Source organism: Gossypium hirsutum, chromosome A05 (genome assembly GCF_007990345.1).
Source record: "Gossypium hirsutum isolate 1008001.06 chromosome A05, Gossypium_hirsutum_v2.1, whole genome shotgun sequence".
NCBI classification, from domain to species: domain Eukaryota; kingdom Viridiplantae; phylum Streptophyta; class Magnoliopsida; order Malvales; family Malvaceae; genus Gossypium; species Gossypium hirsutum.
Window position 1 is genome coordinate 10,636,025 of NC_053428.1, and position 22,854 is coordinate 10,658,878.

Below are 22,854 nucleotides of genomic sequence, written 5' to 3' on the forward strand. Positions count from 1 at the left end.
ATACATTTATATATATATTCATTAATTAAAGTTATATATTTATAAAAAAAATTAAAAATGTAATACTATATAAAAATTTTATAAAGTTCCCTTTATTTTACATATATTATTAATTAAATTTATAAAAAATAAATTAATATATTTTAATTATTATATACAATCAATTTGTACATCATACAAGTAAGAATACTATTTTATTGTTGAATGTACTAATATAAATAACTATATTTTAATAAAATAAAATAAAATTATTTTTAAAAAATAAATTGTTTAAAACAAAGTTAAAATTAAATTATATTTCTAAACTAATTACATAAATAAATAGCATATTTATAATTTAATAAATTTAATAACTACATAAAAACTTAAATTATAATTTTAGAAAGTAAAGAAAATATATTTTTTTATAATTTATGAGACATTATAACTCTCTGTGTATATATATAAATAGAGATAAACCTTAAAAAAATAACAAACTTTAATATAAAAAGACATTATTAAAATAATATAAAATTATTATTAGTTTGTTAATATTTGACCTAAAAATTTAACATCTAAGTTAAATTGTTTTTACTTTCTCAATCCTATTATTTCTAAAATGTTGCAAATTTGGTAACAAATTTTTAAAAAATAAACATAATATATTTTAGTTGATATATACAATTAAACTTATGCATAAAGTGAGATAAATAAATTAGTTAGTCTTTATAGTTAACACCATTTTTTTTTTAAACAATTAAGTGATGTGGTTAAAATAGGATGTGACATGTAGGTAATTAAGGAATAACACGTGCTTTTTTCTCTAACAAATTTTAAAATTAAAAAATAATTATAATAATTAAAAAAATATTTTTAAAAAAATTTAAAATTATTTTAAAATTTAAAAAAATAAAGCTAACAAATTAGAAAATTACAAAAAGGTGAAAAAATATTAAAAAATACAAAAAATAATTTTAAAATAGTTTAAATTAAAAAAAGTAAAATTATGAAATTTAAAAAATTGATTCGTGTTAACTAATGCTAAAAACACATTTTATTTTTTTATTTGCTCACACGTCACACCCTGATTTAGTCACACCACCCAATTATTCAGAAAACTAACAATGTTAATCATAAGGAGCAATTTATGTAACGAATGCTAATCTTAATGACCAATTTGATCCAGAAAAAGGTATAGTGTCCAAATTATATATTAAGCCTAATCATATATTTTATTTAAGGGTTATTAAATTATGGGTAAACTTTTGTTTAGTTCACTTAATTAAAAAAGTTATTAATTGAACTATTTGAAAGTTTTCATTTAAGTTACTGAATTATTCAAAAGTTTTTTTTAAACACTGGATTATTAAGTTTTTTTTTAAAGTTCTGCCAGCTAGGGGTGAAATTAGGAAATTTTTTTAGGGGTCTGAAATTAAGTTGTAATTGTTACAATAGTAAAAATATAATTTTACAATTTTAATATTTTATATCTTTATAATTATTAAAAAATTAAATCAAAATTTTATATTTTTAGGGAGTAAAAATGTAATTTTACCTTTACTAATTTAAAATATTAAAAATTTTAAAGGCCTAAAATAAAATTTTCCATTTTAGGGGGGGCCTGGGCCCATTCCAGCCCCCCGGGCTATGCCCCTATTCACAAGGTTTTTTTTAATAATATTTTTTAAGGTTAGAAAAAAAAGTCCATATTTGTGGTTTATAATTATAATGCTATGATCTTAAAATATTTAAATAATTTTTCATTGTAATTAAACTTGAATTAATTATTTTTATTATTTTAATTTTAATTTATTTCTTTTCATTTTAGGAGGGTCAAGGGTTTTGCTAGCCTACTAGTTTCGCCCCTGCTACCAGCAAGCTCCAAATGACATTTACAAATTGTATGGTGGATTAATATCAATTAACGAGTAGAAGAACATACCTCAAATACAATTTGATTTGTCGGTCAATGTTAGAAATCAGAGGAAAAAGCTATTTAAATTTTAGTTTGTAAATTTGTGACGTCTAAAGCTATTTCATAAAAAAAAACTGTAAAAAAGAAGGGGAAAGAGAGTTTTCGATTGGTGCAAACAGTAAGAATAAAGAAAACCATATATCATTAATTTTAACTACTCAATAATTTAAATGAAAATTTTTAAATAGTTTAGTGATCAAATTATAACTTTTTTAGTCAAGTGACTAAAACAAAAACTTACCAATCCTTTAGTGACTAACTGCGAAATTTACCCTTTATTTAAATTGTAAATGTTAAACGGTGACGTTTAAGTGTGAAAATTGGAAACAATAGAAATTGGACTCGGGGGTGAAACAAATCTGATTTGTATTGTTTGGTGTTAGTGAATAGAGATAATTGTTTCAGATCTATCGGTCGATAGAATATCTTAGCAGAGGAGACGGAAGAAAATGGCTGGAAGCCCAGATCACTTGTTCAATTTGAGGAACAATTTCTATTTGGGTTCGTACCAGGCTGCCATCAACAACAGCGATCTGCCCAATCTCTCCCCCGACGACGCCGTCGAGCGCGACTGTCTTGTTTATCGCTCTTACATCGCCTTCGGCAGCTACCAAGTATTTACCCCCCCTTTTTTAATTTCAATTTCATTTATTCTTTCTAAACAGTTTATAAACTCTGAAATTGCAGCTGGTGATCAATGAGATCGATTCCTCTGCTGCCACTCCTCTACAAGCCGTTAAATTGCTCGCTCTCTATCTCTCCAACCCTCATGATAAGGTGAAAGTTCCTATTAGACCTGCCTCATTATCTTTTTGTTATATGGAAGATCTGTTATGAGAATATCCGGGGACTAACATGTTTGATTGATTTTGGGTCTTACGATTTAGGAATCGACGATTTCTAGCTTGAAGGAATGGTTGGCAGATCCAGCTATTGGGAACAATCCCATCTTAAGGTTGATTGCTGGAATCATTTTCACGCACGAAGAAGATTATAACGAGGCTCTTAAACACACCAATGCTGGTGGCACCATGGAACTGTGCGTTTTCCCTTTCGTCTTCATTTTTTTACCTGTTTCATCCTTGTCTATATTTCTTCTTTATTCGTAATTTCTGATTTTACTTGATCTATTTGTTCTTTATATTTTCAAATTTGTGGAAATTTGTTGTATACTGTTACTTTATCAAGCCTGCTTAACCACCGGTCTATCCATTTGATCTTTAGGCTTTTGGTCTCAGTGTCCTAGGTATAGAACTAAGTATTGGTTTTCTTAGATAGGGTAAAGATTACCTTCCATTGTCTAACTAGTAAGGGGAAATAAAAACAAAATGGAAAAGGAAATATGGGGGGAGGGGGGTTGAAATTAACTGACAGGATTCCATGTTAATCGGATAAATTAACCATTTTACAGCCTTGCTGATATTTAAATTTGGTGCTATTTCTTGTTGGTCCAAAATTGCCAGTTGCCTAATTCAATTCAATCATTCTACATCCAGGCCAAAGATAATAGGGCATGCCATTGTTCTTTTTTCATCAAAGAGAAAACCCCTTGAAGTTGTTGCATATATTAACATTAAAATGATTGACAGTAAAGCACTTTACTAACCTATTCTCTTGGGGGAAAATCTCTTTAAACTGGTGTAAGTTTAGGGATTAGGCTTTACATTGTAACAAAAAGGTGATCTGTAACTGGTTTATTACACAAATATCGGCTGCTCCTGTTTCCAGTTCACTGAAGATAGCAGAACATTCTAAGTGATGAGCTTTACTTCTCTATGCAAAGAGAAAAATGAGTGACCCACCTTGATTTAATGGATCAAAATAGATGCAGTTGGCACAAATTTGAGTTATACCAGTTTATTTTATTCCAGCTAGACGTTGAAAGTTTTATTTTAAATGCAAAACACATATTAGAAAAGACTTTAGGTCCAGACAAACAGATGGTGTTTGTGAAAAAGTGTCAGCTGGTATGTCTTTTCAAGGTCCAAACTACAAGATACCACAGGAATGGGTTAGCAAAAACTACTATAAATTAATTTGTGCTCTTATATGTTGTTGCTGGCCTCTACAGGCTTAATGTATATATTTAGAAATTGAAGGAACTATAGCAGTATGATTATTCTTTTCTCATTTGTGTTTGGTGGGCCGAAGTAATGGGGTCTTGTAGTTTCAGGCTTGTGACACCCTGATGTTGACTTGTAAATAAGGTTAGTTATAACAAAAAGCCAATATTGACCATAAATTCCCTCTAATAGTGGTTCTATTGTTGATATTGAGTTATTCTAGAACATCTTTTTGCCAAATATACTTATTCCCCATAATCTCCTCTATTAGTGGTTCTGTAGTTGATATCAAGTTATTGTAGAACATCTTTTTGCCAAATATACTTATTCCCCATAATCCCCTCTATTAGTGGTTCTGTCGTTGATATCAAGTTATTGTAGAACATCTTTTTGGCAAATTTACTTTCAGATATAAATTAGGAGTTGATCCAATTTCTCTAGAAAGTATGTTCCTTCTAATGACCACCTTTAACTGCTAAAGCAAAAAATTGAGTAATTGATGTATGTATTAAGCAAATTGGAAGCTCTACGCCTGATGAAGTCGTTGTGCTCTCTGTTTTCAGGCATGCACTGAATGTGCAAATATTCATTAAGATGCATCGGTCGGACTATGCAGAGAGACAGCTGAGGGTCATGCAGCAGATTGATGAGGATCATACACTGACACAACTAGCAAATGCATGGCTGAACCTGGCAGTGGTATGGCATATTTTTCACTTTAATAACATTATTAGAAACCATGGATGATTTAATGACTTTCTTCTTCCCAATCAGGGTGGTTCCAAGATACAGGAAGCCTACCTGATCTTCCAAGATTTCTCTGAGAAATATCCTATGACTGGACTAATCCTCAATGGGAAGGCTGTCTGCTGTATGCATATGGGGAACTTTGATGAAGCTGAAACACTTTTGCTTGAAGCACTTAATAAGGCAAGTAGTAGCAACTTTTGCTTTCTCATATTTAAACATATGATTTTGCAATTCTTTTGGTGGTTGTTTATAACTCCAGGAACAGGATTGGCTACGGCTATTGTGTTTCATGATCAAAAATTATTTCCTTAGATTTTATATTCATCAAATTTCAGTTGGTGTAAATATAATCTCTGAATGGCATCAAATGATAATGAGTTTGAGTCTTAGACTTTCCTCCAGACCCTTGCATTATTGATTCATCATGAGACTGAATATTTTTCTCCCAAGTTTTATCGCTTCAAAGCAATTAGTTGATTCTCAAGTGACAAGGGTTTGTTTTGTAAAAGGATACAGGATGCAAAGGATCCTGAAACTCTCGCCAACTTGGTTGTATGCAGTCTTCACCTTGGTAAATCATCTTCACGTTACCTAAGGTAAACTAGCTATTCATTTCCTCCAATTTTTTTCCCCTTTTAATAACATGGCTCTGTAAAAGAAGTACAAAATGGCTAGTTTGGTTGATCAAAAAGATTCCAACATGTTACAATATTTTTTTTCCCCCTTTTAATAACATGGCTCTGTAAAAGAGTACAAAATGGCTAGTTTGGTTGATCAAAAAGATTCCAACATTTTCAATAGTTTATACTTTGTAACTAGATTAATGGGATATAACACACTAAGAGGAGATTCCATTTATTATTCATGTTAGCATACTTCATTTCTATCAGATAATGTAGAGCACTACAAAAATAGCTTGTCTCTGAACCTGCTAGCCAAACTGCTACGTTTCTAATGTGGTCTGCCTAGTTGGCTACATTGGTTAGCCATGTCTTTGTAAACTGAGATTTGACTATCCTTTTCAATCGTCACAGTCCTTATTTTCATTGAATTTTTTTCCGACGATATATTTGTTGTCATGCATTTTGACTTTTGAAGCCAAGGTATGGCTTGGAAATTAGCAATTTTATGGGTTTAGTGCAAATGGTGTTTGCTGGTGCTGAGCAGGATTTTGCTTATCAATTTATTTTAAAATCAGCCTTTTTTTGTTTGCTCGTTGCTCTGTTTGCTTTTCTCGGCTTCTAATAATGGGTGATGTCTGTTGCGGGAGAGGTATGGTTCCCATCATAGCAGTATCTCATCCACCAGTTAGTGGACTTCTAAGCCTTCAATGCGCATAGAACACTTTAATTTGCATTGATTTACCCTTTTGCTTTGAAGAGTATGTTGAGTCAACATGCAAATTACTCATAGTGCAGTATGCACCCAGCTGAGTTGTGAGTGCTACACAATCAGCTTCACCAGATAGAGTCAAAAAAGATCATGCAGTTTTCCTTGGGAAAAATATTAGGGAATTTTGGTGTCCCTGTATTGAGTGGATTGAAGTAATTTGCATGCATTGTTCAGATAAGGATTCATGTATCCTTAGTGTGCAAAGCTACTTATTAAAGTTGAGGTGGCATTTTTTGGGCGAGGTGGACAAAATGTTGGATGTTCTCTTGATCTGAATGTAGTTTGAATGGTATCTTTGCTCCTTAAGTGCTTCGGAATTTGATTGTTGACCATATTCTTCTGCCTTTGAGGCTTGATATTTCAAGTCATATAAAGAAATTACGAACAGCACGTATTCAGTTACAAAGTAGACTAATTGAGTGTGTAGTAGATATATCTTATTTTTCTGCATTTGCTGTTTAACTGAGTTGGTGCGTTCATGGTTGATTATTTTCGCTAATACTCCAATCTGTACGTAGTAATGATTAAATTTGCATACTGCAGCCAATTGAAACTCACACATCCAGAGCACATTCTTGTGAAGCGTGCATCATCAGCAGAAGACAGCTTTGAAAGAGCAGTGCAATCAGTTGCTTGAAGATGTGGAGTCTGTTGCGTGGACGCAGTTATACTTATGATTGTCTTCTGGGTTTTGTAACTTACCAGAATGAATACATACATAGATATGATCCCTCTGTTGAAGAAAGGTTTAGACTAGATTGGTATTGTTTGGTTTATTATTGGTTGGCTGGATAAGGCAAAAAAGTACATGCTAAATAAATGTTTCTATTTCCTTTCCTCCGTTTACTGTTATTATTATTTTATATTAAGTAATAGGACAATTATTTAGTATACTTGGGATTGAGAATGATTACCAAATAATTATCCATCTATGGGGAAGAAAGATTGGCTAGCCTTAGGCTTCATTTTATTAAGCTAATATCATAATAATCGTTCTTCAAAGTTGAAAGACACGCCATTTAACTAATTGGTTTCCCTACATATTGTTAATGATTGATTTAAATACCAAAAATTAAAATTTTATTTCAAAGTTTCCGCCCCTCTTCTCCTGCTGGAACTCGGTTCAAAACTCTCGAATTTGATTTCTTAAATTCATGTTCTGTGAGTTTTGATTGTTATGCTGACCAACGGTCAGATATCCAGATACAATAAAACAGACAAATAGAGCAAAGAAGAGTTGAGAGAGAGAATTTTAGCATAGTTGGGTACAGATTGAGTTGTTCGATTTCTGAAGCTTAATATATAATTTTAGTTCCTAAAAATTAAGCTTCAATAATAAATTTGAAATCTAATTTTGATTTTGTGTATCTAAATATTTTAATTTTTATTCAATTTTTATAAACCATTAACAGACATCATATTATTTTTTATGTACAGCTTATATTTATCTAAGAAAAACGTAATCGAATTTATATAATTTAATCTAAATCAAATATCACTTGTCAGTCAAAATAATTTTTTTATTTACACTAGGTTTAAATTTAAGCATTAGATTTACCCATTAAATTAAAATTTTATGGAAAAAATAGAAGCAGCAGCAAATTAAGATGCAAATGGGTGGGAGAAGTTATTTAGGTTATCTTCCCTCCCTCATCTTGTAATATAGTGGGAGTGAATGAGTGAGAAGAGTGATAAAATCTGAGCCACAGATATTTTAACAACAACAAAAGAAAAAAAAAACCTAATTTATAAGTCGAGTAGACAACATTGCTTTGCTCCCATCCCTTTCTATGTTTCTTATCCTTTCCACCCATCATCACTGCTTTACCTCCCAATTATTGCTTTCTTTTCCTTTTCTTCCCCTTGGATTCTTAATTTATTGTTCTCCCTTTTTTTTCATTAATCCACCTAGCCTTAAATATTCTCTTCTCCCTATATATATTTTTCCTAATACTCAATCTTAAATTATTGTAAAATTGTTTTCTGATACCAAGAAGATAATGCTCTATTATTATTATGTAGTTTTCTTGCTAGATTTGTGATATATTCTATAAAGATAAACACCTGTATTTTTTAAAGTTTTAAAGTCACGCTTGCTGTTTTTTTTTTTCAAACTATATAGTATAAATTTAAAAATTAAATATGCTCCAAGTAGCTATATATTTCGCACATATGAAATTTTATTTTTTATTTTTTTGATTTTATCAATTTAAATCCAATTTAGAATTTTATTTATATTTTTAAGTTAGTGTAATATTTTAAAATTAAAAAACAGAACTCATTTGTTAACAATATAACAACAGAAAAATATGACCTTACAATTATAAGGGAAGCCAAAAAATTTGTTTAAGAGAATTGAGATAAAATTATAAAATTTGAGGAGACCAAAACTAAAAATCTTATATTAAAAATTATTAAATTTAATCATCAAATTTTCAGGAGGACTAAAATTATAATTTTTCATTTAATCAAAAGTTAAAAAAGACCCAGATTCATTTTTATTTTATTTTATCTTATTTTGATAGGGTCTAAAAAGTAATTAAGTCATTTAATTAAGGAGAGTCAAGCTTCTATCAGACTTTTAGCTATGCCATTAGTTACAATGAAACTAAATTTAACAAAGAATTTTAATGAAAAATTATTTTATTATTTTTAAATCTAAACATTTAACAACATATAAAATTTGATAAAACTTGGAGTATATTTAACTAAATTTCAAATAAAAGTTGTCGAATTAACTCTATTTCAAAACAAAACAGTTAAATTATATAATAAAAAAAAGAAGAGGAAAAATAACAAGATGAACACTCATTGAAATAACATTTCAGGTTAAATTTGCTCATATTGATGTAACAATATAGTTGAAATGAGTACTAAAATTGCGTGAGCTTTACTTCTCAATTTTGATCAAAATAAACTTTATTAATTTGCCAGTCCTTCATCTTGTTTCTTATTTTATATTTAAAAATTAAATAATTTGATAACATAAAATAATGAATTATTTGGTCACTAATTATTACAGTTAGTCTTCTCTTTTCCTGTCTTTAACATGAACTTTATCCTTGCTTAGTTTTATACCGTATGCTTTATAATCAATAAAAAGTGCAATACCATCTAATATTATATAATTATTAATTCTTTTTTAATTAGTCTCATTATTATTTTATTTTGTAAATTTTATTCTTAATTAAAAATATTTTAGTGTTGTGTTTTTTTACATAATCGTACAAAATTAAAAAAAAAATTCAAAATAGAAGTATGTGAATACCAGTTGAAGGGCTCAAGCTAAATTCAGGTGAAGCCACATTTTAGAATTATAATCTCTACGAGGTTCCTTTTTTTTTATATATAGAATGTATTGATTTCAATTTCGAGTATAATCAAAATCGAGCCTTTTAATTCATATTAGTTTAAATTTTAAGTGTTAATTTTTAAAAATAATTCTTCAAGGAAAATGTTAGAATTTTTTTTTTGTAAACTTTTGTCTTATTTTTACATTTAGTTTTTATATAAGTGATTTTAAGAATGAATTGTTGCCGTCTTTTTTAAATTAATAAATTGAATTCTTTTATTTAAAGTAATAACCAAACCGCCTTGATGTAAACATTCCAACCAGTCGAGACCACACCTTCATCACTAACCCCTTCAACATCTCACCACTAAGCCCTCTGCCTCTTCAACCATTCCCCACACCAAAGCAAACCATGATCCCTACCATCCACAACATAGCCCATACCAGAAAAGGAAAAAGGAGATAAATAAAAAAGCATGGACAAATCGAAGAAATTAGAAAGCAAGGGAGCAATAAAAAGCTTAGGTTTTATTGATTGGAATTACAATAATACAAAAGTTTACATGGGGGAATTTTGACACTGTTGATCTCTCCAAACTAAAATTAGGAAATTGATGTAGGATATTAGTCAACTCATACCCCCAATATATTAATATTAACCTTACGCAATAACTTCATTTTACAAATAAAGCTTCAATTATTAGATTTGGGAAAATAATGGTCATTTAATTTAATATCGATTGAGATTGAGAAGACGTTTTGGAACGGTGTACAGTGCTGATCTGACCACACAAGACCTGGTCTGCCCTCGCCTCCTTTTCTTTTGATAGGGCCCTCCACTTATCACCACCACCTAATCCCTCCCAACCTTTACCCTTTAGGTCTTTACCCTAATCATCTTTTTCCTTCATTCATTAATCATTACTCACCACCCTTAACTTTCTTTCTTTTTTTTTTTTTAGAATCGACTTAGATATATTCGTAATTATATTTAATATTTTTAATTTAATTTATTACGTTTTTAAATTTTAAAATAATACGTTTTTATTAATTTATTTCAAATTATACATTTTATTATTTATTATATATTTTTAAATATGTAATTTTTACGAGCATATACATATTTTATATATTTTGTGTTGTATTTTACTTATCATATAAATTGTGTTCTAAAATATCAATATAATTGCATTTCTTGTTTTTTTTCCTTATACAACTTTTCGTAACCATTTTAAATTTTTTATAAAATTTGAACTCAAATATCATAATTCATTTCATATATATGAAAAAGTAATGAAAAGTCAAAATATAAAATTTCCGTGGAACCTAAGTAACTTACGGACAGCTATAACGTATTTACGCGGTACTTAGCCAGTTGCCACGTCTTACCTTGGCGTCTTCGCTTTCACTTCATTTCTTTTCCAATTTGAAGTAACTAAAATATTAATCAGACTTAGCTCAGCTCCTTTATTGTGTCAGCCTTCGCTATAACTTTTTCGATATAGTTAATATAAAACTAATTATAGACACGTGTCGAGTGATTATTGGAGCATCAGCAATGGTTTTGTTTTATATTCTCTTTAAATAACAATAAAATCGATGCTCCGACACACCTCCAGCTATTAACAAATTCACTCCTGTCTTTCCCCCCGTGTCTGTCTCTATATATCTCCATAAACATTCCAACATTCCAAACGCCTTGTTTTTGTGAACATCATAATTATAATTATATGCAGAAAAACAAGAAAAACGTAAAGAAACCATCATCCTTAATCCGACTACTGTTTCTGTATCTTCACAACCCTAGCTAGGCCCAATTTAATCAATATGTCAGCAGCTGTTGCCGCCGCCGCCGCCGCCGCCGCCAGCGTCTCATCTAAAACCACTTCTTCTTCTCATCATCCAAGTAACCAGGCGCCGAACCATGGCTGGATACCCTTTTTCCAAGCACCGGCACAACGTGCACCGCTCCCAGCTTTGAGCCGCTACGAATCTCAGAAGCGACGTGACTGGAAGGCGTTTGTGGAGTACCTGAAGAAGCATCGCCCCCAGTTGGGTCTCTCCCGCTGCACCGGAGTGCATGTGCTTGAATTCTTGGACTATCAGTTCGGGAATACTAAACTCCACAGACGGAACTGTCCTTTTTGGGGCAACCCTCCTGACCCACCATCGCCATGCTCATGCTCTTGCCCTCTCGACCAAGCATGGAGCAGCTTGGATGGTGTGGTAGGGCGCCTCCGTGTAGCTTTTGAGGAGAACGGAGGCCAACCAGAGACCAACCCTTTCAGTGCCCATGTTGTGAGGCTGTACCTAAGGGACCTCAGGGATGCTCAAGCCAAGGCTAGAGGAAATGCTTATACCTTTTGAAGAATAAGATGATAAATGACGATAATGATGAAAGCATTTGGATTGGACGTTGTTGTAGGAAACAATTTGGGTGGTCCTGCTGCGGAATCCCTGTATGCATTGTCTGTGATGAACTAGATTTATGTTGTTGGTCACTGCCACTGGCATTGGAGTAATGTACATTTAATTTACATCTTGTTTCTGTCTTAACGAATCAGAGTACTGGAAGAAAATTTGAAGGCTGTTCTATTTACTTTCTTGAAATCTTATTTCATCTTAAAGTTATTATGATTTATGATAAAAGGGGTTGGACCACAAAATGTGGTGAGGGAAAATCCTCACACGTAATTAGCTGTTGCTCAAAAGTTTTGTGCCAAAATATAATTATTATCTTTGAATTTAAATATTTACCCCATAGAAGACTTTGATTACATGAAATTAGTTGGGAGACAATACCTTTTGTTTTTTTAATTTTACCACACATCTATGGGTTGGAAAGAAAGTTAATATCAACATGTATCCTCACTGGGAGAAGAGATTATATGAAACTATAATTTTACGTTATCCTTATCTATTTTCAATAGAAGAATGATAAATCAAAATTTTTCTTCTAACTTTTAGCCATTTTCTCTTGAAAATTTTAAATCTAACTAAAAATACTAAAAAATATACAGAAAAAATATGATTTGTCATTCCCTTATTAGAAAGGGATAAGAATGACGTGGAATTATATTATATACAATCATTTCACTCCTTATTAGATCTCATTATTTTACCAACACACTAGAAAAAAAAATGTTCTACACCAAAATTTAATATTTAGTCACTAAATTATAGGTAAGTTATAATTTTAGTCATTTAATTAAAAAACATTACAATTTGATCACTGAATTATTTAAAAGTTTTCATTTAGGTCACTAGGTTGTTAAGTTTTTTTCTTCTTAAAAAGTTCTACTAATAAGCTCCAACACTACACCAAAACAGGCTTTTAGCGGCGCTTTTTTAGGCCTTTAGCGGCGCTTTGAGAAGCGCCACCAAAAATGCCGCTAATGACAGCGTCGCTAACTTTAGCGGCGTTTTTATAAATAAACGCCGCTAAAGACCATGACCTTTAGCAGCGCTTTTCCAACAAACGCCGCTAAAGACCATGACCTTTAGCGGCGCTTTTCCCACAAACGCAGCTAAAGACTAGGACCTTTAGCGGCGCTTTTTCCCACAAACGCCACTATAAAATAGACCTTTAGCGGCACTTTTTACACAAACGCCGTTAAAAATATATCTTCTAAAAAATAATTTTTTTTTAAATAATATTTATTTCTATGATAAATATTATATTATGTTTTAAGGATAAATAAAAATATTATTTAAATTAAATTTTTTACGAAAACTTTAACTTTAAAACTAAATATAAATATAAAAATTAATGAATTTAAATTTAGAATTTAAAATAATAAATTAATAACACAATTAAAATCTAAAAGTTAGACCACTTAAGTAAAAATAAAAAATTTAGAATCAAAACTAAAATAAATAATACATATGCAAGGTAATAAAATATACAATGCATTTTCTTAATCAAGTAAATCTTGGTAATAAAAGATATAATACATTTACTTAATCAAAGAAATCTTGTAATGAACTCAAAGCAATGACCCTTAGAGAAAAACTTTTGAGCATGGCTTCGAATTTGAACCGCAAATTTGGCTCCTACATGCTCTGCATGAAAATAAGAGTAACTTAATTTGTTCAAACCATAGTGAACATGGCAAAGATAAGTAAATCAGTTCAACTTTTTAAGATTGTTTGTGGAATAAAAAAATGTACACTACTGATATATCTACTCACTTAAGTCAATATAGGTGGAAAGTATTCATCAATATAAATTTAAAATATTAGAACATATCATGCTTAAATTCCAATTAAACCCTTAAGCCTATATTCTTAAATTCCAATTACCATCAACAATTGCAGAATCTCCTAATTAGCTTATTTGTAGAATATTTGAACATGATATTCCATAGTCAGAATACATATACATCAACAGCTTAAATCAAAGTATTAGAACATATCATGCTTAAAGATAATAATTAGATTTATCTAAAATCAAGCCCGATTTAACTAGTACTAAGTAAACCTATTTCAAGTTTTTTTTTCTGGGCAGCCCATTTTTTGGAAAAATTTAGAACAAACCTCAGGTAAGCATAAGTGAACATTATGGGATCCTTCCTGCCATGCAGAAAACATAAAACATTAGTTCAGAGAAGATATATACAATTAAAAATACAATAAATAATAAAACAGAAGAGTAATTTTACTATTGAAGTGTGATGAACTTGAAACTCAAAGCATACAGCACAAATAGTGATGCAAGAAACTCCTAATCAGAGTGTTTTACAAATGTTTTCACTTCTAGAACTTGTTAACACTTTGAGAAATATATAGGTGTTTGATTTACCCAACAGCTCTGCCCATGATGTATTTTTTTTTGCAACCAACGATTACTAGATGTGTACAACATTCTGTCATCGTAAAGATTAGCGTCTCCTGATGAATATGTCCAGTCAAAAGATTAAAAAGGTTAGCATACTCAAGCAGTAGCTGTACATATGAAGATATTTAAAGAATGATCAACCACACACACACACACATGAAAAAACGAGAAGAACTTGGAATGTATTTAAGACCATTCCACCAGTAAACAAAAAAATTATTTGGAAGTGTCCACTCTCCACTTCATTGGTAAGGAAAGAGATTTTAATAGTCAGAAAATATTTTCATGATTGATAATAAAGAGTTTAAAGTTCGTTGAAAACAAACAAACAAACCACAACTTGTATTTGCTCACATTCAACTAGCTTGATATCAAGGATATGCTACCTTTAGTGAGTATATCAGCTTCTTTGCTATTTCGCTGCTCATGAACCTGACAAAGCATAACCAAACATGCAATGTACTAAATCCAGCATACAGAATAACCAGGCGGGGACCCGTTAATTCAAATAATTTACAGCCATAACACCTATATAAATTTCAGAAAGAAAATGTTCAACCACTAGTACACAGCTCATGAACAAGACTGTTAGAGTTGACCATGGTGTTAACCTTATCAAAACTATTTGTTTCTACTTTCTAGAGATTTTCTACATCAGAACATGAGAACCTTCTGTCACTTGTCGTTCAAGCAGTTCAACATTTGGTAAATTTAAATTTATATGACTATCACAAATATATCTCCCTGCATTTAACAAATTTAAATTTATATGACTATCACAAATCAAAGCTCAAAATTTTTAAATACTTATTTTAAATACGTGTAAAAAATTGGCTCACTCGTTTGAAACCGGGTTCCATACTCCCAAATAGCACAACCACCACCGGCGACTCGCTCCCAATAATGCAAATCAATCCTTTCGATATTATCAGTGCCGATGAAATAACCATTCCATTAGAATATTTCTCTCTGCAATAAAGAATATCGACGGAAACCTAGTTGTGCCATTAAACAGACATATAATTAGATTTTTACAGTTTTGTTTTTAGTGAGGGATAATACAAAAAGATTATGTAAAATATTTCTCTCTGCAATAAGCCATTCTAAGGGATTGGGGGAAACACTATACTAAGCTGGGGGCTCCGTATATAGAACAAGAATTTAACTAAGGGATTGAGTGAAACACTAGGCTACACTCAGGGTTCCGGACATTGGAAGAACATAAATAAGAAGTTAGATTTCCCGCCTCCATTCAATCTGAAGATAAATCTAACCAGCTGCCTATCAAAATGATCATTTTGATACCTCTAATGCTTTGGTCACCTTCGGAATTTCAGCTTCATTCAACATTCCATCTGCCTTTAAAACAAACAAGATCAATTATCAATGACCTATTAATGAATAGTTTCAAGGGAAGAAATTCACAGACAAATATACATATTAACCATATATACAATTTAAAGCAATACTAGTCAAATAGAATCGATTTTTTGCTTGATTTCAAGAATTCAAACTCTATGGAATACGTAACACAAAGATGCATCCCTAGAGACTAGTCCTTTTAGGGTTGGTGGCTGCCTTTCATGACAATGATGTCTCTAAATTTCGAACTCGAGTTCGGGTGCAATGTGAATTAGCAGTGGAGATTCTTTTAAGTGCTATAAAACATTATACATATTTCCAGAATTAAGTAACAAATATAAACTCAGAAAGAAGTTCAAGACCCAGCATCATCCATTTGAAAAACATAACAATTCACCATTACTTAATAAAAAAACTAACAAAGCAATTTGAACTTTTACATAATTAAGTAGTAAAATAGAAGTTAGATCCCAAACTTATATCATCACTCAACCAAAACAATATTTCATTGCATCAAAAGAGGTACTTTGATAGTTCACTAATAAAAGAAGCCAGCTCTGAACAATGGTTCAATTTTCCTTTTGCCAGACCAAAATAACATAAACATTATAATAATTGAAAAAAAGGAACATACTTGGAAGTACATTCTGAGAGTGTCTGAAGGAGAAACAGGAACAGAAACAGACTCTTGTTCGGCGACAGTTGTTTCTTCTCGTTCTTGTTCAACAACAGTTGTTTCTTCTTCTTCTGCAGACTTGAGTTTCTAAGTACCGTAAAGAGTTTTACCGTTTTTGAAGGATAAGGTTAAGTTTTTGGAAGAAAAGGTGGAAACTTTGGTCTGAAAATGGATAGAATTTGGATAAAAGAAAAGGTTTTTGGGAGATTTAAAATGGGTTTTGGAGATTAAATGCAAAGGAGTTGAAAATGCTGAAATTGTTGCCATTTGGTCTTCAAAATTTGTGCTTTTGGATGAGAGAACTAAGAAAAAATTTGGGGGGAAATTTGGGGTTTTTTCGTTTTGGGGTTTTAGGGGGAAATTTGGGAAAAAATCAGCTCCAATTTTTTTTTAAGTAAAATGAATTTTGTGGCGTTTTTATAAAAAACGCCACTAAAAATAAAATTAAATTTTTATTGAAAAATTTAATGCGTATTTGCGGCGTTTTTATGAAAAACGCCGCTATTGCTTACCTTTTGCAGCGTTTTTCTCATAAACGCCGCTAATGATTGACTTTTTCTTACAATTTTATATTTAATTATTATATAATTCATGTCAAATTTAAATAAATAAATTTTGAAAATTTAAGTAATATTTAAAAGAATTAGATAAATTTTAAATTTTTTATATAATTTTTATGTAAGAAAACAAAAACAAAAACAAAAACAAAAAATTTTAAAATATGAAAAAAAAACTTTAAAAAACTATATTAATGATAATTTTAATAAATTAAAATTCATATTATCTCTTTTATTGTCAATCTGTTACATTAATTTGTTACATTAATTTATTTATGTATCAATTTGTTTTAAAATCTTATATTTAAATATATCAAATGATTTAAACCATTTAATCTAAATTTAGATTAACTATTTTTAAATATAAAAACATTAATTAATTGTATAAAATTTTATCATTTAACAAATCTAAAGAAAACCTTAAATCCTAAACCATTTAATATGTATAAAATTGATCTATTATCTCTTATATAATTTAAACTATAATCATAATTTTAATATATTAAAATTAAAATTATCTCTTTTATAATTATATAAGAAATTATTTAATATATAAATTAAAAAACACCAATTAATCTTAACCCTGAATCATAAAACATAAACCTTAAACCCCTAACCCCTCTTTTACAATTATATAAAAACTTAATTAATATATGAATTAAAAAAATACTAATTAATCTAAACCTTAAACCTTAACCCGACCTCAAATCTTTAAACCTTAAATCACTAACTCTTAACCTCTAACCTCTAACCCCTAACCCCTAATCCCTAACTACTAACCCCTAAATCTTATTTAATATATAAATTAAAAACACTAATTAATCTAGACAGTAAATCCTAAATAGAGGTGCTCATGGGCCGGGCGGCCCGGCCCGGCCCGCCCGAAATATGGGAGGGTTTGGGTAAAAATATAGGCCCGAAATATGGGCTTGGGCAAAAAAACGAGGCCCGTTTAGAAAATGGGTCGGGCCTCGGGCACCACTTTTTTGGCCCGGGCCCGGCCCGATTTAATAAATATATTTATTTTTTTAATTTTAAAATATTTTTTACATACTTTTTTAAATTTTTTTAAAAATTTTAAAATATTTTTAAAATACTTTTTTTAATTTTTTAAAATTTTTAAAATAAAAATGGGTCGGGCCGGCCCGGGCCCGAGCTTATGATTTTTTCCCCGGGCCGGGCCTGGGCAAAATCTTAGGCCCATATTTCGGGCCGGGCCGGGCTCGGGCCTAGGACCCGGGCCGAAATTTTTTTATGGACCCGGCCCGGCCCATGAGCACCTCTAATCCTAAACCCTAACCCAAATCCCTAACCCCTACACCTTATTCAATATAAATTAGAACACACTAATTAATCTAAACCCTAAACCCTAACCTGACACTGAATTCATAAACCTTAAACCCCTAACCCCTCTTTTACAATTATATAAAAACACAATTAATATAGAAATTAAAAAAATACTAATTAATCTAAACCTTAAACCTTAACCTAACCTCAAATCTTTAAACCCTAAATCACTAACTCTTAACCTCTAATCTCTAACCCCTAACCCCTAATCCATAACTACTAACCCCTAAATCTTATTTAATATATAAATTAAAAACACTAATTAATCTAGACCATAAACCCTAAACCCTAACCCAAATCCCTAACCCCTACACCTTATTCAATATAAATTAGAACACACTAATTAATCTAAACCTAAACCCTAACCTGACACTGAATTCATAAACCTTAAAACACTAACTCTTAATCTATAATCCCTAACCCCTAAATTACAACCCTTAAACCAGAATTCCTAATCCATAATCCCTAATCTCATAATCTATAAACATTAAAATTATAACTCCTAAACCGGCCTTAAATCCTAAATTAACCATATACCCTAAACCATATATATTAAACCCTAAACTATAATGATAATTATTTAAATATTTTAAAATTTATACTATCGTATCTTTTACAATTTAAGTTTTATGATATTTTATTTTGCTCATAATTTAATATATTTTTCTAGTAAAGTAGTTTAAATAAACTGTGATTGAAAAATAATAATAAATAGTTAGGAGTTAGGAATTCTCTTTAATAAAAACATTTTGTATTAAACAATATTATTTGTTATCATTTAAATGTAAATTAGACCAATATATAATAAATACAACGAAATATCAATTTTTTCAATTTATAATAAAAAAATAATTGAAACATTACTTGAGAATATATCAAAGAATGAGATAATCAAAAACGGGCATTAGTGGCGCTTCTTCAAAAACGCCGCTAAAGGCCCGAGCATTAGCGGCGCTTCCTCAAAAACGCCGCTAAAGGCCCGAGCATTAGCGGCGCTTCCTCAAAAATGCCGCTAAAGGCTGAGCATTAGCGGCGCTTATTCAAAAACGCCGCTAAAGGCCCAAAAACCCAAAAAATGGCGTCGTTGGGTTTAGGCTTTTTGCGGCGCTTTTCAAAAAACGCCGCTAATGTTTATTTTTAGCGGCGTTTTCCAAAAAACGCTGCTAATGCTTGACCTTTAGCGGCGTTTTTATAAAAGCGCCGCTAATGCTTGATTTTTAGTGGCGTTTTTTGCCCGAGCGCCGCTAAAAACGCCGCTAAAAGCCTGGTTTGGTGTAGTGCAAGCAATAATTCGATGACCAGTGCGGTGGATCAATACCCCTTGACGAGTAGAACATACCTTAGATCCAAGTTGATCTGACAGCCAGTGTTGAAGATCGGAGAAAAAAGCTGATTGAATTTTAGTTCGCAAATTCATGATATTCAAAGTTGTTTCATGAACCAAAAAAAAAAAGAACCGTAGAAGAGAAGGGAAAAAATAACTTTCAATTTGTGCAAGTAATGTGAACAGAGAAAGACATATAACATCGATTTTAACAACTTGGTTACTTAAATGAAAACTTTTGAATAGTTCAGTAACTAATTTGTAATTTTTTTAATTAAGTGACCAAAACAAAAACTTATTCTTGATTTAGTGACTAATATGTAATTCACCCTATCTTATAACTTTATCAGCCGTTTATGTTCTCCATTCATTATGGCAGAAGTTGCTCTTCATTTGTGCTCGGAAAATAGTTCTAATCAAAAAATCATTTTCAAATTAACCGATTGTTGGGGAACACGATAGTTTCAAGAGATTATTATTGAAAATCACTTAATAAAAAAAAAATAAATGTAAATTAGACTACAGTGTTAAAAATTATATATAACATCTTATGCACGATTATAATATTTAAAAAATAACAGGAATATATAAGAATTTAACAATTTCCATTTATTTGTTTTAAATTTTATTAGATTAAAATAGTTTTAATAAGACACACTTGTATAGTTATTTATTAATATTTAATATTTTACAATTAATAATTTGTGGTAAAATAAAATAAAATAAACCATTTTTTTACTTATATCTTTGTCTAAAATAGCAACTAGTTTCCATGTAATTTGTTAATTTAAATTTTATATCTTAAAAATGCCAATTAATCAAATTAAGAGCTTCTATAATCCTGCTTTAAAGATGAAGGGTTATTTAGGTATCAAAAATATAATTAATCAAAATTAGAATATATTATAGTTTTTTTATACAAATTGTCTAAAATTACTTATAATTCTTCTCTAACCCTTTAATAGAAGAATAAATGTGCTTCAGCTCATTTGAACTTACATGCTATTGAGTAGGCAATAAAGCCGATGCCAATTGAGTTAAAACTCAATCACTATATATGAATATTAAATCAAATGGATAGTTGCTAAAATTATGAACGTATATTACCTAAAACTTTAAAGAAAGATGCCAATTTTGCATAGCACATAGTCTTAAGTCTTATTAGGAATAAGATGCTAATTCATTTTTTTCATCTCAATAATGAGTACTAAAATATATATTCTTTTTTATTATCAAATCAGATATACTTGGTTTATGTTTCAATTATGGAGTTGAATTCGTATAACTTTTGGGGTAATAATTGTGAATAAAATATTTTATATTCTAGCAAATCTTAGTAAACAAATAATTTAATGTATTAAGATTATGTTAATATATTATAAATTGGTTGCATCGCATTCATATATGAGGTATAATTAAAGGTTGGAAGGAGGAGACAGATAGACTTCAATTTGACAAATGACATTTCCAATTTTCTTTTTTTATGGATTTTAATTAAAGGTGATAGTGATGGTGATGGTGGTAGTGGCAACTATTTGGATTAGGAATTTAGGTAATATCCTGCTTTGATTTTGCTTCCACAACTAGTAGTGATGTATCTTTACAGTTTCATTCACTCGTTCATTTCTCAAATTTTTTAATTTAACCCTTTGTGTATCTCTTTTACAATATACTTTATTTTTTATATTATTATATTAACTGTTAAAAGTTTTATATAGTTGTGAATTGGATCTTAATTCAATTGTATTGACATTATTGTCAGTGTAGGAGGACGTGAGTTTAAATGCGCTAAGCGCATTATCCACCTATATAAAAAAATAAATACCATTCCTTTTATCGAGCATAATGACGCGAATCGGACTTTAATAAGTTCTAATATGCAATGTCAAGCAATTCCGCTTTCTCGTTTCGAAAAGTACATTGTTGAAACTAGGTCGAAATGTTAAGTGGCTCTAGAATCAGGAGTTCACAAGAGAATTATTTCTACAAATACTAAAAAATTATTTTATCGGACAATAAAAATGCTCTACACATTTTATTAATTATGTATCAACGTTCTAACAAAAATACTTGTATGCGTTAAACTACGTGAATTTAGCAGGATAAATACATTAAAAAAGGACAAGTTTTAGCGGATGATGCCGCTATGGTTGGGGGCATACTCACCTTGGGCAAAAGCGTGTGATTGGTTTTATTTTTAAAATTACATTTTCATAAGTATGTATATAATATGAGAGTAAGGAAAAAAAAATTCTGCATTACCATAGTTTAATTTATTCAACTCCCATCACAGTGTTAATTAATTGAAATAAGTTTAGTGGGGAAGATTTGGTTGAAGAATGGTTGATGGTAGATGCACTTCTAGTCCTCGCAGGCTATACGAACTACAAAAGGGCCCAATCTCCATTAACGATGGGTGGAGGCCAGATGTAGTTCATGGCAGGTTCTGGTGGCCCAAATCAGGCCTATCACCCACCTGGAGAAGGTGAGTGAAAGTAAATCAAATTTTGCCTAGCCATTACTGACTAATTTCACTCTCAAAGCTTTGTTTCTTCGGCTGCTTAATTGATGGGATTGTATTCCTTTGGTGAACCAAATGCTTTTCTGATTGAAATTAGGGTAGGGCTGTAAGCTGGAAGAAGCATAACTTAGAGGTGCAAAGTGGTGAATATATGATGAGAATTCAACTAGTGTGATAATCAAATCTTTGATCAAACTTTTTCCATCAACTTATAATGTACGTCTAGATATTTGCATCAAAATTTAATTTAATTACTACATTTAAAAAATATTTTTGAGTTAAATTGTTGAAACTATCAATATTCTTTAGTAAAAATTTACTCATTTAATGATACTAACTTCAGCAGTAAAACATTATGAACTCAATAACCATACTTGATAGGAAATTTTAACCCAAAAAAATGCATAATAAAAATTTAATTATTAATATTTTAAAAAATAGTCAAATCACTTTTTAACAGAAATGCTAATTAAAACATTAATTTTTTTAGATGTGGCACCTGCATGACAGTCCACGTGTGCATCAAGTTAGCATGACACTATTTGTTTTGTATGCCACACCATCAATAATGTAATAATGATAAAAATATTCAATAAAATAACTTAAGATTCAAAACATTAACATGAAATATATATGGATTGTCACAAAGGGTTGTCATGTTTAAAAATTTAACATTTTAATCAAATTTTTCATGAAAAAATAACAACTCACCTTCTTTTGGAAGGTTGATAGTCAAATTCAACTTATATTAAAAAATTAAAGGCTAAATTTAACTCAAA

General features: G+C 30.3%; 3 protein-coding genes across 4 annotated transcripts; 2 read left to right on the forward strand and 1 right to left on the reverse strand.

The window, feature by feature from the left end:
* Window positions 1-2,292: 2,292 nt before the first annotated feature.
* Window positions 2,293-6,996, forward strand: LOC107941169 (coatomer subunit epsilon-1). Of its 2 annotated transcripts, none has more exons than XM_041113314.1 (7): window positions 2,293-2,568; window positions 2,642-2,731; window positions 2,842-2,993; window positions 4,581-4,716; window positions 4,792-4,947; window positions 5,284-5,363; window positions 6,703-6,996. In XM_041113314.1, exons 1-7 carry the CDS (start codon window positions 2,404-2,406, stop codon window positions 6,794-6,796), a joined length of 873 nt encoding a protein of 290 aa, XP_040969248.1. In that variant the 5' UTR covers window positions 2,293-2,403; the 3' UTR covers window positions 6,797-6,996. The 2 variants fall into 2 exon arrangements, 1 of the variants encoding a protein (XP_040969248.1); XR_005927051.1 differs by having other exon boundaries at window positions 2,313-2,568; window positions 5,277-5,363; window positions 6,703-6,859.
* Window positions 6,997-10,698: 3,702 nt separating this feature from the next.
* LOC121229312 (protein LIGHT-DEPENDENT SHORT HYPOCOTYLS 4) lies at window positions 10,699-12,050 on the forward strand. Its single transcript, XM_041113315.1, has one exon. The coding sequence runs from the start codon at window positions 11,279-11,281 to the stop codon at window positions 11,816-11,818; it is 540 nt and encodes a 179-aa protein (XP_040969249.1). The 5' UTR covers window positions 10,699-11,278; the 3' UTR covers window positions 11,819-12,050.
* A 1,242-nt stretch (window positions 12,051-13,292) lies between these two features.
* Window positions 13,293-16,687, reverse strand: LOC107902335 (signal peptidase complex catalytic subunit SEC11A). The gene is made up of 7 exons (XM_016828538.2): window positions 16,285-16,687; window positions 15,594-15,647; window positions 15,128-15,283; window positions 14,675-14,720; window positions 14,253-14,341; window positions 13,988-14,023; window positions 13,293-13,513 (listed from the first exon to the last, which is right to left on the reverse strand). The coding sequence occupies exons 1-7, from the start codon at window positions 16,294-16,296 to the stop codon at window positions 13,505-13,507; spliced, it is 402 nt and encodes a 133-aa protein (XP_016684027.2). The 5' UTR covers window positions 16,297-16,687; the 3' UTR covers window positions 13,293-13,504.
* Between the last annotated feature and the right edge of the window lie 6,167 nt (window positions 16,688-22,854).